This window comes from Phodopus roborovskii, unplaced genomic scaffold (assembly GCF_943737965.1).
Source record: "Phodopus roborovskii unplaced genomic scaffold, PHOROB, whole genome shotgun sequence".
NCBI classification, from domain to species: domain Eukaryota; kingdom Metazoa; phylum Chordata; class Mammalia; order Rodentia; family Cricetidae; genus Phodopus; species Phodopus roborovskii.
In genome coordinates, this window is record NW_026126433.1 from 50,157,280 (window position 1) to 50,175,664 (window position 18,385).

Below are 18,385 nucleotides of genomic sequence, written 5' to 3' on the forward strand. Positions count from 1 at the left end.
GTAGAACCAAGGCATCCATCTATGTGTATACCCCTGCACGGAAGCTCCACTTCAGGCCCTATGGTTGCTTTTGTGGCCAGTCTTTACGTTTTCTCTGGTAACTCAATGGTGCATGGTTCAGCTTGTTCTTAAGGGGCTGACAGGTTGGGTTCTTTTTTTTTTTTTTTTTTTTTTTTTTTTTGTGCATTCTTAGCCTTGACTTTCCCATACATTCTGTCCACACTTATAGGATTCTTGGAGAGTTTTCCTCTACAGCTTTGCCAGGACTCAGGCATTGGGTGTGGTGCTCATAGACTGCAGGAATTGGAACTCTTACAGGAAGGCAGGCCCTGACTAGTCTGGGCTGGAGACTGGGTAGGGTTCAGTGCTACCCTCACGGTGTTTACTCAGCCTATGTAGATGACCACAGGCATAGGCAACAGCTTCGGGCCAACACCATCACCCTCACAGGGCTGCACAGAGCCATGCAGAAACACGGTTCACAGACAGATTTTGAGTGGGTCTACACTGATCAGCCACACAATGGTCGACGCCGGGAGATCTTGGGTAAGATTTCATGCATGTCATTTAGGTCAGGGATTCCTTTCCCCAACTTCCCATTGTCAAGGCGTGGTTGGAATCATCCAGGTGAGAAGCTCTCAGGAGACCCCGGCACAAAATACAAACAGGTCACAGGATCTCCCTGTCTCTGAGCTGCACTGGCCTTTCTTTAGGAGGAAAAGGCTGGTCCCCTGACTCATCTTGCCTCTGCTGACCTTTCAGCTAAGGGTCCCTTTGGCAGGGCTGTCTCCAGCAAGATCCTCCAACTCAGAGATTCTTGAGCTAGGTAGCTATTCAGTGCCTCCTCAAATGCCTCCAGGGGGACAAAGCCAGGCAGCAGACATAGGAAGCACATTGCACGATGCTGAGGGTCTGCTGTTGGAGCCACACTCATGTGACCCTAAGAGAGAGACAGAAGTAGCAGGGATGAGCACCCTGGCCTGTAACTCTAGGACTGTTAGAGAGGACAGGTCCTGGCATACCCACATCTGCCCTCGAGACAGAATTGAAGGCATTTTTTTTCCCTTTGAGGTTTGGGATTAAAGAGACTGAAACATGGGTGACTGGCTGAACAAGCTTGGTCTGGGGGGTCTCCTCGATGTTGCTTTAGGCTTTAAAGCCAGACCAACCAGGTCTTCCTGCTCTAGGGTGCACTGAGCACGTCTGTGTTCACAGGGAAGGCTCTCCTCTCTCCCAGGCTGCTCTTCATGACCCCTCAGGCGTTTGAGCGGGGTTCTTTATGGCACTGAGTGTTTTGACTTTTCTGCCTTTGAAAAGATGTGGTGAGAATGGAGGGCATAGATGCTAGGAGGAGGGTGCTAACCTGGGTTAGACTGCCTGCAAAGAACGTGCTCTTAACCTGTTCTCTCTGTTTAAGACCAAAGGCATGGGTGGGAGGGGCCTTGAATGTGAGCAGTCCCTCCCTCCAGTGCTGGGGCACACGCCTAGCCCCTGGAGCTCTCTCCTATACCCAGTAGGTCCCTTTCTCTTGATGTCTGTTTGTCCTCAGATAAGGCCCTAATTTTTATGAGTATCTAAAGCTAGAAACCTCTTATTTCATGAATGATTCAGTAGTTTCCATTGAAATCAAGGTTAACAGCTCAATTACTGATGGTGAGAGAAACTTGAAGTTGATTATCAAGGGTAGCCTTTTAGAAGAGGTTGGGCAAGCCTGGAGATGGCAACCACCTTTAATCTCATTTAATCTCAGCTTCCAGGAGGTGGAGCCTCATGGTCTTTGTGAGTTCCAGGACAGGTGCTTTACACAGAATCCCAGGAGACTTTGGGGCAGGGAGACTAGATTCTTGCATGCTCTCTCTCTCTCTCTCTCTCTCTCTCTCTCTCTCTCATTTGGCAATTCACTTATGCATACTCAATAAGAGATGGCATGGGGTAATTTTTCTGTATGCTTATCTACATATTGCATAAAAATGATAATGTGATATCCACTCTTATGAAAACTGATTCTCAAACACTGGAATTCATGTTCTCATCAATAGTTAAAAATTAAAGAAATGAGATGTTGTAATTGATGCCTGTCCCAACAGGAAGTCTCCCTACAATCTTTGAATTGAACCATCCCAGCTGCAAAGCAGAAAAGGCTTTACACTTCTCAATGAGTAGTACTTGGTTTTCCAAGATGCCCAAGAGATGCTTAGGGTCCATTTCTGAAGGCAGAGACAGATGGCATTAGGCAAGAAAATCAGGATGTTTGCTTAAATTACATTGACATGATGGCATATCTCTGAGACTTCTGGCACGTTTCTTCATAGGAGGAGACAGAAGAGATCATAGATTTATTTATTTATTTATTTTGGTTTTTTGAGACAAGGTTTCTCTGTGTCCTCTCTGTCCTGGAATTCACTTTGTAGACCAGGCTGGCCTCAAACTCACAGGGATTTGCCTGACTCTGTCTCCCAAGTTCTGGGATTAAAGGTGTGAGCCACCACTACCTCCAGGCTCATAGATGCTGTTTTAACAGCTGATACCCATACAGTTTAAATCTACAGTCAGGGTTAGTATTAGAAGTCCCCCTTGTGCTTTACAAACACTCCCCTGTGGGTATACATGGACAACGCAGATGGAGAGACACTCCACCCCACTCTATTCAGTTGGGCTCCTACTCCTGGGACGCACTTCAGCTGAAGGAGCTTGTGGGACTAAGTGCCCAAGAGTGGTGCTGTGCTCCCCACCGCTGCCTCTTGGAGCCCACACCTCTATTATTGTAGTTTTTTAACTATTACTAGTTTTTGAAAATTCAGTACAGATGACTTGGAATGAGTTGATTTGTTCATGAGAGCCATGAAGATAACTTTCACATTGTAGAACACTTTAAAATGTATCTATCCTTTGTCAGATGTGTTAATAATGGAGAGATTCCATTTGTTAAAGCATAATTAGAACACATCATTGAAAAGATTTGGACTATTCAATGAGGAATAGTGGTGCCTGCCTTTAATCCCAGCACTTGGGACACAGAGGCAGGAGGATCTCTGTAAGTTCGAGGCCAGCCTGGTCTACACTGTGAGTTCCAGGACAGCCAGAGGTACATTGTGATACCCTGTTGGGCAGGTGGGTAAGAAGAAGTAAAGATATGGACATTCCAGATTTTTAGTAAGTTCTCAAGTTGTTATGTTACAGTATGTTAGAATTTGCCATGAAAATATTGTTTCCCAGTAGCACGTAAATATTTGGTTATGCTTTTAATAATGGGAATATTATGATTTTGAGAAAAATGTAATTAATGCGTTAATGTCACTATAATTTCTTATGTGTGTGTGTGTGTGAACTGTGTGCATGGTATATGTGTATGGTGTATGTGCACATGTGTGGGTGTCCGTAGCTCCTGTCTGCACAGAATCCAGAGGCGGTTATTGAGTGTGCTGCCCTGTCACTCTCCACCTTATTCCTTTGAGACAGGGTCTCTCACTGAACATGGAGCTGGGCTGGTGGCCAGCAAGCCCGGGGATCCTCCTGTGACATTCTACAGTGTTAGGGTTATAGGCATGGTAAGCCTTACCTGTATGTAGTTTTGCCTCAGTACTGGAAATTGAATTGGGTCCTCATGCTTACACACCAAGTGCTCTTACCCAGTGAGCCGTCTCCCCAGCTCCTTCAAGTATAATTTCTTCAATGTGTTCACTTAAACATAATTGATTATAATTATAATTACACCAAACTCCATCTATGATTCTTACTGTATTTTCTTTTCTTGCAGCAAAATATCCAGAGATCAAATCCTTGATGAGACCTGACCCCAACCTGATCTGGATCATATCCATGATGTTTCTTGCCCAGCTAGTTTCATTCTACTTAGTCCAAGACTTGGAGTGGAAATGGGTCCTATTTTGGTCTTATGTTTTTGGCAGCTCCATTAACCACTCAACAACATCGGCGATCCATGAAATTACCCACAATTTCCCCTTCGGCCACCACAGGGCACTGTGGAACCGCTGGTTTGGAATATTTGCTAACCTCCCTATTGGGGTTCCGTATTCCGTTTCCTATAAAATTTATCACAGGGACCATCATCGGTACCTGGGAGCTGATGGCATCGATGTGGATATTCCTACTGATTTTGAGGCCTGGTTCTTCTGCACCACTCACAGGAAGCTGGTCTGGGTTGTCCTTCAGCCTCTCTTTGTGATTTTACGGCCTCTAATTATCAACCCCAAACCAATTACTTTTCTAGAAATCATTAATGCTGTGGCTCAGGTTATTTTTGACATTATAATTTACTATGTTTTTGGAATTAAATCTTTAGTCTACATGTTGGCAGCCTCCCTGCTTGGCCTGGGTTTGCACCCGATTGCCGGGCATTTTATAACAGAACATTACATGTTCTTAAAGGGGCACGAAACGTACTCATATTATGGGCCTCTGAATTTATTGACCTTCAATCTGGGCTACCATAATGAACACCATGACTTCCCCAACATTCCTGGAAAAAACCTGCCCCTGGTAAGTAAAAGATTTGGTAAATATTTTCGTTTCTAATAACTGTATACTCCAAATTAGTCTTGACTGGATCATTTTCAAAGGAAGCTAGTTATCAACCAAAGCTGCTCATTAAAATGAAAATCAAAGTTTAATATACATTTAATACCCAATAGCTAGTTTTTACTAAGGGAACTCTTTTAGAGTCTTAAGTTTAGTGGTTACATTTAAGGTCCAGAAGTATTGGGAGAGGTGTAAAACCTGTTATCCAGTAAATAACATGATCTATTGCTGCAAAGAGACACCATGGCCAAGGCAACTTATAAAAGAAAGCATTTAATTAGGGGCTGGCTTGCAGTTTCAGAGGGTTAGCCCATGATCATCACCACAGGGAGCACGGCAGCAGGCAGGCATGGTGCTGAATGAGACTGCAGCAGGCCTGGGTCTTTGAAACATCAAAGGCCACTCCAGTGACACACCTCCTCCCAATCCTTCCCATGGGGGCCACTTTCACTCAAAGACCACGAACTCGAAGTTAGGACACACTGTGAAGTGAACAGCAATCTCAGGGTGGGGAGCTTTTGTAACCGTCGCCCTGATGTGCTTTGCTGAAAAGGGTGGACTGGTTCACAAATTACTATTGCTGCTTTGTGAAACTTCCATACAGAAAGACGTGGAGTGAGTTGACTTGTCCCTTAGAACCGTGAAATCCTGTGTAAGTGTTCTGAAAAATGGGTAGACATCATTTCGCAATGCTATGTATGTCCCTGGCATGGAGTATCATTTTTTCCTTGCATGGACTTGTATAATGTGTTATAGTAAAAACGTTTTCTGGTTTACAGAGTGACACCTTTTGGAAACACGTGTTGACATATTGAGGGATGAAATACCAATGTTAAGTTTTCTGGAACTCACGCATGAGGTCTGCAATTTAATTTCAATAGATTCATCAAGGAGAACAAAGAGTGTGGTTTTGTTTTGTGCAGAACATTTCAGAGGGTAACTGCCACGGGTAACTGTCACACTTCCAACCCAGTGATGGGTGCCTGAGGACTACTGTGTTCAACTGGGTTAAAATTTTAAGAATGAAGTATTTGAGGAAAGCAGCTCCTACTGTGTGAACACAACCTGAAGCGTGTGGAGTGTGATGCGGGCCCCCAATTCCTTGGTGTCAGTCTGCCCTGAATCTCTGGTGTACCTTCTGTTGACGTCTGCTGTGTATGTGTGAGTGCCTGCACATATGCATGTGTACCACGTGCATATTTTGTGCTCAAGGAGACCAGAAGAGGGTGTCAGATCTCCTGGAATTGGAGTTCCAGGCAGTTGTGAGCTGCCATGTGGGTGCTGGGAACTGAACTCGGGTTCTCTACAAGAATGAAGGTGCTCTTAACTGTTGAGCCACCTCTCTAGCCTAGGACTTTTATTATTTTTAAGTGGGTCTGCCTTAGAGATTAAGTCAGTAATCCTTTGAACATGAAAAATTTTCCAACATAAACCCCATAGAAAAGTGTGTGTAACTTTCTGTACCCATCCTAATACTGAAAACTTAGTTCAGATCAGACATCTTGACTTAAGGCCCATAGTAACCCCCTTAGAATTCACAGCCCTCTCTCATCCTGCTGCGTGCTTTTACTGAACTGCTAATCGTACAAACATCTCTAGATTTCACTAGTTTAGCTTTCCCTGACCTTTCTAAGATATATATCAAAGAACATCATGTTTTGTTTCTTGATAACTTGCTGTTATTTTACACAGTTAATTGTAGTATTTAAATTTTTATACTTACTAAGTGATTGCTGGAAATGTAATAATAAAATGGACATTTTGTTAGTTCATTTGCTTGTTTGTGGTACTAGAGATGAAACCATGGCATAATGCATGATAGGCAAACATGTATCTCTGAGCTACACCTTTTTGACTTTTAATAGCTACATTAAAACAACGCATACAGTGCTAGGCATAATGCCACATACTTTTAGTTCCAGCACTTAGGAGGCAGAGGCAGGCAGATCTCTAAGTTCAAGGATAGCCTGATCTACAGAAGGAGTTCCAGGACAACCAGTGCTACACACAGAATACTGGTCTTGAAAAACCAAGATACATACATACATACATACATACATATCTATCTATCTATACACACATATGTGTGTTTCTGTATGTTTATGTGTGTATAACCCATATATAAAATAGCCATTTGAAGTAGGTTTTAGAATATTCATACAATATGCAGCTATCCTATTAATCAATTGCAGAATATTTCCATTACAAAAGTATTTTAAAATTCAAACTTTTAACTATTTAAAAACTTAGTTTTAGTGAGATTTGCAGTTCACATAATTCTTAAAAAATATTTATATTTCTCTCTCTCTCTCTCTCTCTCTCTCGTGTGTGTGTGTGTGTGTGTGTGTGTGTGTGTGTGTGTGTGTGTGTGTGTGTGTGCCTGCATGGAGGTCAGAGGACAATTTGTATGAGTTGGTTCTCTCCTACCGTGTAGATTCTTGAAACATTAATTTAATTAATCTTTATCAATAAAAATATGGGCATCGAATACTGGGGTAAGAACCTGAAAGATTCTGAAAGAGAACAGGGAGTAGCCACCAGTTTTTTCCTATCTCTTCAGTTCCTTAGTCTAAAAGGGCCAAGAGCCTTTGCAGACCCCCACCACCACTCCCTGTCTCCAAGCAAGTTTTATGTGTCAGAACACAATCAAAATATCACACAGCACATTCTGGGAATTGGATCCAGAGCTTTAGTAGTGGCAGCAAGTGCTTGCATTTCCCAATTACCCATAACTTTATAAAACATATAGATGTTATAAATACGGCAAGCCTGCCTTACAACAATAAACATCCAAGTATTATGTAGGCATTTTAATAATATTGGATATATGGCTAAATAAATTCCCTAGAATTTATAATCCATACATAATGTTGAAAATTTATTCATTTCTATCTTATGTCCCTTAAATGTTTATAATTTATAATCTTTTGTGTCATCCTGGTTGCTGATATACTTTTACTCTTAGTGAATGTTTTAAATGCTTATTCAGGCTCTGATCGGCTGTTGTTTTACAATTTTGGAACTCCAGTGTCTTTGTATTCCAGTTGCTAAGGTAAATTGATTGCTTTGTCCCAAGTCCAGTGTGGACTTGGAGACTAAACTGTTTATGTCATGTGATCTGCAGACATCTTATTCATGAAGAACTGCAGGCCATCTGAAGGACCATGAGAAAGGGTGTTTCCCTTTGGCTCACTTGGTATTTGTCCCCCAGTCTGTCAGACACTCAGCTGTCATCTTGAGGCTTCAGTAACAGTCAGTTTACCTTACTGTGTATGTTCTCTTACAGCTGAGGAAAATAGCAGCTGAATACTATGATAAACTCCCCCATCACACTTCCTGGATCAAAGTACTGTATGATTTTGTGACAGATGACACACTGAGTCCCTACTCACGGGTGAAGAGGCTTCAGAAAGGGAAATAACTTTTGGAGAAACACTCTCAGAGCCAAAGCCAATTGTGCGAAGATTTTAAATAGCTGACAATGTGGATGTTTTCCTTGTTAAAATTAAGACGAGTGGTGCTCAGAAGCTGCCCTGGAAGAATTTCATCTCCATAACGTCAGGAAGCTGCTCTGGTTTCCTGTCTGTCTAACTTATCACAGAGCTCAACTGTGTGCTTATCCACTCACCATCCCTGAGAGAGTGCTCACCCTTGTCTGTCATTTTGCAAGCATATTGGAAAACTGCACATTTCTACTATGATTTTTTTTTTGTCACAAATGTTTACCATTAAAATAGCTGGTATACTAAGGTATTAATCATAATGTATCAGTATCTATCGCTTTTTTGAATTCTTTTCTTATTTCATATGTTTAGCAGGGTAGGGGAAGAGATGCTGATCTCACTGGCCTGAAGCTCTGAGTCTCTGTGTGGGATGCCACACGATGGTTGTAGTTCTTTGAAAGAAAATGGCCCCCAAAGAGAGTGACACTACAAGGAGGTATGGCCTTGTTGGAGGAAGAGAGTCACTGTGGGGGCAGGCTCTGAGATCTTCTCAAGCTTCACTCAGTGTGACCATCATTCAACTTCTTGATGCCTTTTGGTCAAGATGTAGCCAGCAGCACGTCTGTATTCACCCCGCCAGGCTCCTCATGAACCTCTGAAACTGTAAGCTGTCACCTCAGTGAAGTATTTCTGTGTAAGAGTTGCTGTGGCCGTGGTGTCCTAAACTAAGACAGGAGTTTCAGTGCCTGAGGACGAAGGCAGATCCTCCTTTATTGCTGTGTGGACACCATGTCCATGCAGTGGCTAAAAGCACTGGCTGCTCTCACAGAGGACCCAGATTTCATTCCCAATAACCATATGGTGGTTCACAACTGTTTGCAACTCCAGTTCCTGGGGGATCTGATGCCCTCCTGTGGCCTCCACAGGCACTGCATCACATGGTACATAGACATACAGGCAACACACCCATAGACACAAAATAATAATTTTATAAAGGAGATAACAGAATCAAGTCACATTACTCATTCATACCTACAGACCCCCAAGAGGTTTTCCTGAGTCCTGCCAATTGACAAACAGATTCCATGGGCTTCTATCCAAATTCCCAACAGGTCTTCTTAGAGAAAGTGATGATCTGCTGGCAAATGTTTTGCAGAAATACAAAGGGACTAAACGATACCAAGAATATATGACCAATTCATTTTTATAAGTTAACATGCTAGTTCATTGAGGAAAGAAATGTCAAGTCTTTTAAAATTTTTGTTAAAAATGTATTGTGTATACAGTGTTCTGCCTGCATGTCAGCCTGCAGGCCAGAAGAGGGCACCAGATCTCATTGCAGATGGTTGTGAGCCACCATGTGGTTGTTGGGAATTGAACTCAGGATTTCCAGAAGAACACCCAGTGCTCTTAACTGCTGAGCCATCTCTCCAACTGACTGTCTTTCAAATTTGTAATCATGTATTTATTTACTTGTTTATTGCTGTAGTGGTGTGTGTTTGAAGCAGGTGTGTGCATGCCACAGTGTTCAGGTGAGGGCATTCTCATATGTCCAGGGACTGAGCTCAGGGCAGTAAGTTTGTGTGACAAGCAATTTTATCCACTGAGTCATCTCAGCAGCTGGGAAAGTCCTGCCTGTTCAACTGTGAAGACTACAGAAGACAGCCACATGGAAAAATATCAACTACAATCCCTACCTCACATCAAATACAAAGTCTTTCACTGCTCTTTCTTTTCCTCAGGGCTCTCTTCAAGTGATGATCAAAGAAATACACTAGACAAGGCAATTCATCCATGTGTAACACAGACCTAGCATGGACACACCTAAGACAAAGCAGTGGGTAACAGGAGCAGCCAGCTGTCTCCCCTCAGCACATCTTCACTCTGTGTACTCTGAGTGGCCTCACAGAGCTCGACTCTCACACACTATCTGGTAGCAGCTCAGAGTCAGGCCCCATCTTCAGCCTTCCCTAGAGCTGATAAAAACCAAAGCACCTTTAGTCCTTTCTGACACCAGATTACAGAAACTGCTCCCTCCCCCATCTCCTGGGTGAGCTCTTATCACTGCAGAGGAACAGGCCTATCTTGCTCCCTGTGTTAGAAATCTAAGAACATACTAACTACATGCTGCTCTGCTGAAAATTGTGGCGGCAGAAATTTAAGGCCAGCCTGTGGAGAACAGAGACTTTGTGTCTCAGTTTCCATATTCATACCTTAGCTCAGGGATGCGGAGAACGTTTACCCGGCGGGCACGAAGGGGTTATGGTGTGGCTGTGGGGGAATCTTTACACAGGGCTCCACCCCTCCTGGAACTCCCTGACATCTGAGCGCCACCTCCTGGCCACCACCGGTATTTTCTTTCTAGGCAAACCATTCTGGGAGTCCATTAGTCTCAGCTCACCAGAACCAGGGGCATTACAGAGATCTCTAGTTAAAAGAATTGATCAGCTGGAACAATGGTCCCGCATGCCTTTAATCCCACCACTTGGGAGGCAAAGGAAGGCACATCTCTGTGAGTTAGAGGCCATCCTGGTAAACAGAGCTAGTTCCAGGATTGCCAAAGCTGTTATAAAATTAAACCCTATGACCTTATGCAAGTATTTGCTTCCTTGGTCTTTAGCAAGTACTTCTGTGCACAACATCTTATTCATCCTTATGGGCTAGTCAAGATTTCTAAGCCAACAATACAAGATGGTTTAGCTGAGACATTTGAATTGCTTACAATTTTGATCCACAGGACAGCTTACAGTCTGTTGGTTTGTATAGTTCTGGAGAGTGCCAGACAGCAGAAACCATTGCTTAGTTAGCTATGCAGGTATCTTAGCTATTATGAAAACGAGGTTGCCACTGTTTGACAGGTGCAGAGAAGCTGGGATTGGGTGGGTTGTGTGCTTAGATGGAGATGTACCAGCAGCCTAGAAGCTCAGTGTATTTACTGCAGACAGCTGAACAAAAAGCAAGCTGCTAATCTTGACAGGTGTCTCTGTAGGGAGCAGCCTCAGGCAGCAGTCAGTCTGGAGGAGGAAGCTGGGGTAACACTTCCAGCACTGTCAACACCCCTAATTGGATCAGGGGAAAGCCTTGCATGCCCTTGGCTCTGGGGCATTGGATCCATGACTGCTCATGTCATTCATACAGGGGTCTTTCCTTCCTCACAACCATTACATTAAATGTTATGAAGCGTGTGATTCCCAGTCTCTATCTGCTTTATCACTGAAAGATAAAACTGAATGGCTTACCCAGAACAGCTACTTTCCTTTGTTGTTCGTGTTTCAATTTTTTTTTTTTCATTCAGAGACAAAGTCTTGCTATGTACCTCAGTCTGGCCTGTAATGCTCTGTTACTGAATTGACCTTAAACTTGAGTTTTCCTTGCCACAGCCTCCAGACTGCTGGAATACCAGGGGTGCATCAACACAGCCCACCAGTGTAAGTCTGCAGTTGTTAAAAGTATGAAGTGATGTTTTCATTATGTCTGATGAGTGGCTTGAGGAGATGGCAGAGTTGGTAAAGTTCTTGCTGCACAGGCATGAAGACTGGAGGTCAAATCCCAGAATCTACATTTAAATAATATAAAAATAACTCTCTCAGTGATGGGCACCTGTGATCCCAGCCTGGGGAGGTAGAGACAGGGGATCCCTGGATCCCACTGCCTGACCAGACTAACCAATCAGGAGCTCAGGGTGCAGGGAGAGACTCTGTCTCAAAAATATAAGGTGGACAATGACTTAGGCATGCACACATCACACAGACAGACACACAGAACACAGACACACACACAACACATACACACATGCAGACTGTCAGAATTCTATACTTCTCTAAATGAATATGAATGGATGTGTCTGGTTAGCTTCTATGAAATTATCAGTATGAGTATTTTCATGTGAAACACAGTTAAACTTTACATTTAATTTTACCTAATTAAATATTACACAGTGACAGTCTTACTGTTCTCTAGAGATGACCAGCAAGACTTCATAATCAAGAAAAAGTGTTGAACATGTGTTTGCTATGATGTCAGAGATACTGTCATGGGACTGGCCACCAAACCTGACACCTGACATGATTCCTGAGACACAAGAGAATCCAAATTCTTTCAGGTTGTCCTCTGACTCTGCATGCTCACCATGGTACATGTGCAAATGCATGGTTGTGTGCACTCACACACAGACATACACACACACATTAAATAAAGAAGATGTAACAAATTGTTCATGACATATTGTAATGAACAAGATAGAAATTATCTGCCAAGACCATAATTTGCAGGAGATAGAAGAGGAAGGCCAAGATGGGTTTTGTTTGTGCTGGTTTTTGTTTTGAGAAATGTTTCCTAAAGACTTATAAACTGCTGGGTGTTGGTGGTGCAAGCCTTCGATCCCAGCACTTGGGAGGCAGAGGCATGTGGATCTCTGTGAGTATGAGGCTAGCCTGATCTACAGATCGAGTTCCAGGACAGGCTCCAAAGCCACAGAGAAACCCTGTCTTGATAAACCAAAACCAAACCAAACCAAAACAAAACAAAAAACAAACTTATAAACTTTCACCTCTTCACCCTACTGAGTAATAGCCATGTATAAATAACCTCAGAGCTAAGTACCGTTTCCTTTGTAGCACAGGAATAAAGGTACTGGGGCTAGAGGTGCAGTTCAGGGGTAGAGTGTGTACTTGGCATGCATAATGCTCTGGTGTGTTCCCTCTGTGAGAGAGAGAGAGGAAGAGATTATGAACATTTACTGTTACTATGTTAAAACTTTTTATTCAACACATGCATAAATACTAGCTGTGGGCTGACCTGGAGATTCAGGTTAGTGTCAAGGGAGGTCCTGGATTCGCCTCAGAATTAAAACACACAAAAAAAAATTGCTCATGGTTTATTATCTACTGAAGTGAAGATGGATCCAGATAAGATATAGAAGCCCTGGGGATGGACACACAAGTCATTGGGCTCCATGACACTATAAAGGAGTTGGAAGTTACTAATACCTAGTAAATATTAAATGTTCTGAGTGTTGGTTATTTCCACAGGAAACTTTTACTGGTGACATTTTACATGTACTATCTCTATTCTCAGTTTTCTATGACCTTTATTTTGGCAGGAAATCTTACTTCCTATACTTTAAAAAAAAAAAAAAAACATTTGTAGTTTTGCATACAAATTGTTTTTCTTGACAAATTCTGCAAATTTTTTAGAGTGACTGGGTGGCAATATACTGAAAACAATACAGCTTTTCCCAAAACAGCGGTCAGGAATTAAGAAAACACATGAAGTGCTGGACTACTGAGCTCAGTTCAGTTTTTTTGTTTTTTTGTTTTTTTTGTTTTGTTTTGTTTTGTTTTGTTTTGTTTCGAGACAGGGTTTCTCTGTGGCTTTGAAGCCTGTCCTGGAATTAGTTTTTGTAGACCAGGCTGGTCTCCAACTCCCAGAGATCTGCCTGCCTCTGCGTCCCGAGTGCTGGGATTAAAGGCATCCGCCATCACCGCCCAGTCTGAGCTCAGTTCAGTTTTGCCAAGCTTCTTGTGTGTGCACTTAAAGACTAGAGACATGTGCTTATATGGAACTTAATTGGAAACACGGAAAGCTAGATTCATTTGCTGTATTGTTATGGGGAACCGTGGTGGATTCCATGGCAGGCGAGGGTGACCGAGGTGGGGGTGAGGGGGCCAATGACATGGACAGGACCAAACATGCTAGGCAGAAAGAGCTTACGTGAGAAGTTTTAGTAGGAAGGGGAGGGAAGGGGGAAGAAAAGAGAAAAGAGGTAAAGAGACACAGAGACAGAGAGAGGACAGAAGAGAAGAGGGAGATAGAAGAGTCCTGTCTGTCCAGGGACAGCACGAAAGAGTGCAAGAGGGCGGGTCTTTCTTTTAAAGGGGCCTTTGCACCTGCACACAGACTAGGCAACCATGGAACCTTGGGCTGACCAGGGTATTGCCTGAGTACATTCTGCCAGGTGACAGGGGTAGGCCAGCATAATGCCTGAATCCTTACTTATTGTATCTTCATGCTGGATGCCATTTTTAAAACTCCCAGAAACAAGTGGTCTGTTCTGTCAAGTTAAATAACCCAAAACAATCTTCATAGGTATCTTCATAGGCAAGTTACTGAAGCCAAAAAAGCAGTTAGTCATATCATAACAAGCAGATGACCATGACTGTATGTTTCTGGGTGAGGGTCACTGAGCCTGGGCTACTAGAAACTTATCTTCCAGGGACTAGAGTCAGAATCCAATGGCTAGTGGGTACCAAGATAGATTCCTGGGATAAAATGGAGTTTCTTTAGCCATCACCCCAATACATTGCTGTAGAAGCAGAATATTATATAGATAAATTATACCAGATTTTGTTTAGCCTGTCATCTTCTGATGACCAAATTGCTTCTAGTTTTGGGTGTGCATAAAAGTTGCAAGATGGCATATTATCCTTTATTTGAGCAAGTATAAATTTCTGTAGGGGAAGGAGCAAAGAACAGAATGGCCAAGTCAGTCATATGCAAATATATGGTTAACTTAATAACAAATGCAAAACTGTTTTCCATAATGATTATAACATTTTACAACCTCTCAAAAATATATGGGCAAGTAATTTCTACATCTTCATCAATAGTTAATATTGCTACTTTTACCTCCTTGGCTGCTTGAGGATTGCAGCCATCATGAATGATGCAAGAGTTATTCTGATCAGGAACTTCATGACCAATCTACTTCAGAGGAAACAAACAGTAGCTGATGCTCTTTATCCTGTGTCCTGGCTAGTTTTGTGTCAAGTTGACACAATCTAGAATCATCAGAGAGGAAGGACCTCAGCTGAGGAAATGCCTCCATGAGATCCAGCTGTAAGGCATTTTCTCAATTAGAGGTCAACGAGAGGAACAGAGCCTGGTGGGTGGTGCCATCCCTGGGCTAGGGGTCCTGACTTCTAAGAGAAAGCAGGCTGAGCAAACCATGGGAAGCAAACTAGTAAGCAGCATCCTCCATGACCTCTGCATCAGTTCCTGCATTCAGCATCCTGCCCTGTTTCAGTCCCTGTCCCGACTTCCTTTGGTGAAGAACAGCATATGGAAGTATAAGCCAAATAAACCCCTTTCTCCCCAACTTGATTTTGGGTCATGGTGTTTCACTGCAGCAATAGAAACCTTAACTAAGATGCCCTGGGAAGGCAATAGTACCTAAGACAGAAATTCTGGGAAAAACTACAAAAATGTACAAAATCACACCAGATGCCTTTTTATAACTGGATTCTGAACCCATTTTGGTGGTGGTAAAACAACCTGCTTTGGCATGGTTTGTGATGAATTATGAAAGGAAAATGAGCCTGAACTTATGTGCTTAAAGACATGGCCTGTGTGAGGGGGAAAAACCTTAAGAAAACAAAGGAAGCAACCCAAGAATGAAAACGGTCACAGGGACTGCAAAGGTCAATGGAGACTGAATGACAGCAAAGAGTAAAGCGTCTACAGAGAGTTCACCTCCAATTTCTAAGACATCAAATGGCTGATAAACAGTAAAACACACATTTAATATTGTCATGTTTTTTTTCCCCAAGTGAGACAATTTGCAAGCCCATTTCTCTCTGTTCTAACTCTTGCTGGCCACTGCCACCTATCTGTCCCATGGTTGTGTCCCTGAGTTCTTGTTCCTTTTCCACTAAATTCAACTTCTCCGGGATTTGGAGGACCAGACAGGCCACAAGTTTCTCATGTCAGCTGACCCTTTGGGGTATGATACAATCTGTCTTTACCCTTGAATCTTGGCTTGTGGACCCAACTTTAGACTTCCAGGAAATTAGGGGGACTGGCTGTGGCAGCAACTCATAGAGTGAGCCATCTCTAGTGCTTTTGCTGGCACACGCAAACACGGCCACCCACAGGGGACTTTTAACTTCTGGAACTTTCTGTTGCTAAGGATGGAATCCAGGGCCTGACTCTTATCATTCAGACAACAATGGACTGCAGGGGACATCCAGTGGTTAAGATGGTTCCTCACTGTCTCCTTCACTGGTTTTCTGGTAACCTAATGGAACACCACACCCGCTTAGAGACATTCAGATTTCTTGGGTGAATGTTGATGTTGTACATCCCTGAGACAATTTCTAGAGAGGGTAACTGGTTATCATAATCTCATAGGTTGTTTGATGATTGCTTCACTATAGAGTAGATACACAGAGCTGCCCTTACCTTCATTCTGGCAGTGAGAGTTTCTAAAATTGTATCCTACTGTGGCTTCTCTCTACATGCCTATGATAATGGGGTGGGGGGCATTTCTCACATCAACCTGGGCAGGTTACATACGCTCATACCTGTTTACTCCCAGACGCATTCCTTTGGGTTTTTCTGCCCTGCAGACCTTGCAGGTGTTTCTAGGACTCACATATGAGCTGGATTCTCTCACCTAGTGAGAGACGGGGAAAGAAGCGGCAGCCAGAAGCAGCAGCCAAGGGTCCGTTCCTTCTTTCCTTTGCCTCAGGTCCCACTTGCTATAGTTTGGGCTCCAGCATCCTGCCAGACAGGCCCTGTGTGGTGCTGGTCTCACTAGGTGGTGTGCTGCTGTCGTCTCCTGCCCCAGAAGGAGGCCTCCCACTGAGGCACAATGCCTTCCTTGTCCACATTTCTCTGAACTTTGCACTATCTGTGTAATCAGTGTATGTATCACATCAGAATCCTTTTGTTGCCAGAGCTTGAAAGGATGTGTTCCTCTTAATTAGCCCCTGCCTGAGAAGCCATAGTGCTTCTTGTCTTGGTAAGCCCTTTGTTTTTTGTTTCCCCTTTCCTCCCCACTGAGTTCACTAAGATCCTCCTTGTATTTTAAGTCAGAATCTTTTCTTGGTCATTCACACTGCAGTCCTTTCTCTCAGCTTGACTTTCCATTCTCCTCTTGTGATAAACACATCTGAATTCTTTCTCTTTTTCCTCTTTGTGGCTCTAGGACTGGGCCTCAAGTCTTTTCAAGCTAAATGTGCCCCTGACTGCTAACCTTAGTGACCAATGTATTTCCATGATGGTTTGTGCTTTTTGTCTTTTAATAAATCATCCCTAAATGTAATGAATTCTATGTCTCCCAAGTTTAAAATCAGCTTAGTTTCAGCTCCACATTTTAGTCGTAATCCACCCGAACCGTGTTAGTGTACAGTAGAGTGGGTTTATCTCACTTAAAACTCTTTCCTCTTCTTCACTGACCTCACGGTACTCATGATCATAGGATTTCTTTCTGGAACCTCTATTCTGCCCCATTATTATGACCTTTCTTCATATGTTAGTAATATTCTGTCTTCTACAGAATAAGTGTCTACTCCAAAATTCATCGGTTACATACCAGTGTTCTGGTGTGTCTAGGCAGGGCCCTGGAGATGTGAGAGCAGGGTTAATGTCCTTCTTAAAGACACAAGGGGGCTTCCTCCACTTCCACCCTGAGGACATTGTGTGAAGAAGCCCTCTATGAATCAGGAAGAAATTTCTCACTGGACAGTGAAGCTGCCAGTGCCCAGGCTATACACTTGCCAGCCTGTGAGCTATAGGGACATGTTTTTGTTTTCAGTAACCCACCAGGTTTATGTTAATTTGTTACAGCAGCTTGAGTTAGCCATGATGCTCTATAAATTACCTGTTAAAGCTGTATAAGAATTTACAACCTGTGGCAAAGTCACTGTCCGTCTCTTGTAGTTATCTAGGTGTTCTTGATCTTGTTACTCTTCCATGTAAATTTAAAAACCATCTATCAATTTCCAACAAAATTCTCCTTGGAAGTTTGGTGAGAATTAGTTTGAATCTATAGATAACTAGCTGAAGGGGAGAACTTGGATTTTGTATGGAATTTAGCCTCCCAGTCTATTAGAATAGTTTGTTTCATGATGTGTTCGAGTCCTTAATGTCTTTCTGTAAAAAGCTGTGGTTGCTGGATGGAGTTTGGTGCTGGGTGGGAGGGTGTGCTTGACCCCAGCCAGCCCTGGATTACTGCCCTGCGTACCTCCTACCAGACTGTTGACATTTGATCTTAAAGATCTTAAAATCTTTGGTTAGGTGTGTTTCTAGACACATTTTTATGTTCCCATAAGTGTTGGTCTGTTTAGTCGCAACTTTCAAACAGTAGCTGCAGAGTGGTTTTCTACGTTAACTTTCCACCTACTTATTATTCTGACAAGTAAATTCCATTGGATTGTCTATAAAAATGTTGCTAAAAAAGGCATTGTGTTTTATTATACTTTTTCCTGTCTGCTTTTGTTTTTGGGCTGAGTTGAGAAGCAAAGAGAAAGCATGAGCAACCATCTAGCTCTCATGGGATAACCAGACAGCCTAGCATCTCAGGCTGACCTGCTTTCGACATGCCACCTAAAGCTGTAGACTGACTACTGGAAACTGAGGAGTCTCGGGCAGGGATGTGAGGACAAACTCCCGGAATCCCACAG

General features: G+C 43.0%; 1 protein-coding gene across 1 annotated transcript; it reads left to right on the plus strand.

The window, feature by feature from the left end:
• The first annotated feature begins 445 nt into the window (after window positions 1-445).
• Window positions 446-8,237, plus strand: LOC127223705 (sphingolipid delta(4)-desaturase DES1-like). The gene is made up of 3 exons (XM_051186453.1): window positions 446-546; window positions 3,758-4,500; window positions 7,826-8,237. The coding sequence occupies exons 1-3, from the start codon at window positions 465-467 to the stop codon at window positions 7,958-7,960; spliced, it is 960 nt and encodes a 319-aa protein (XP_051042410.1). The 5' UTR covers window positions 446-464; the 3' UTR covers window positions 7,961-8,237.
• Window positions 8,238-18,385: the final 10,148 nt, after the last annotated feature.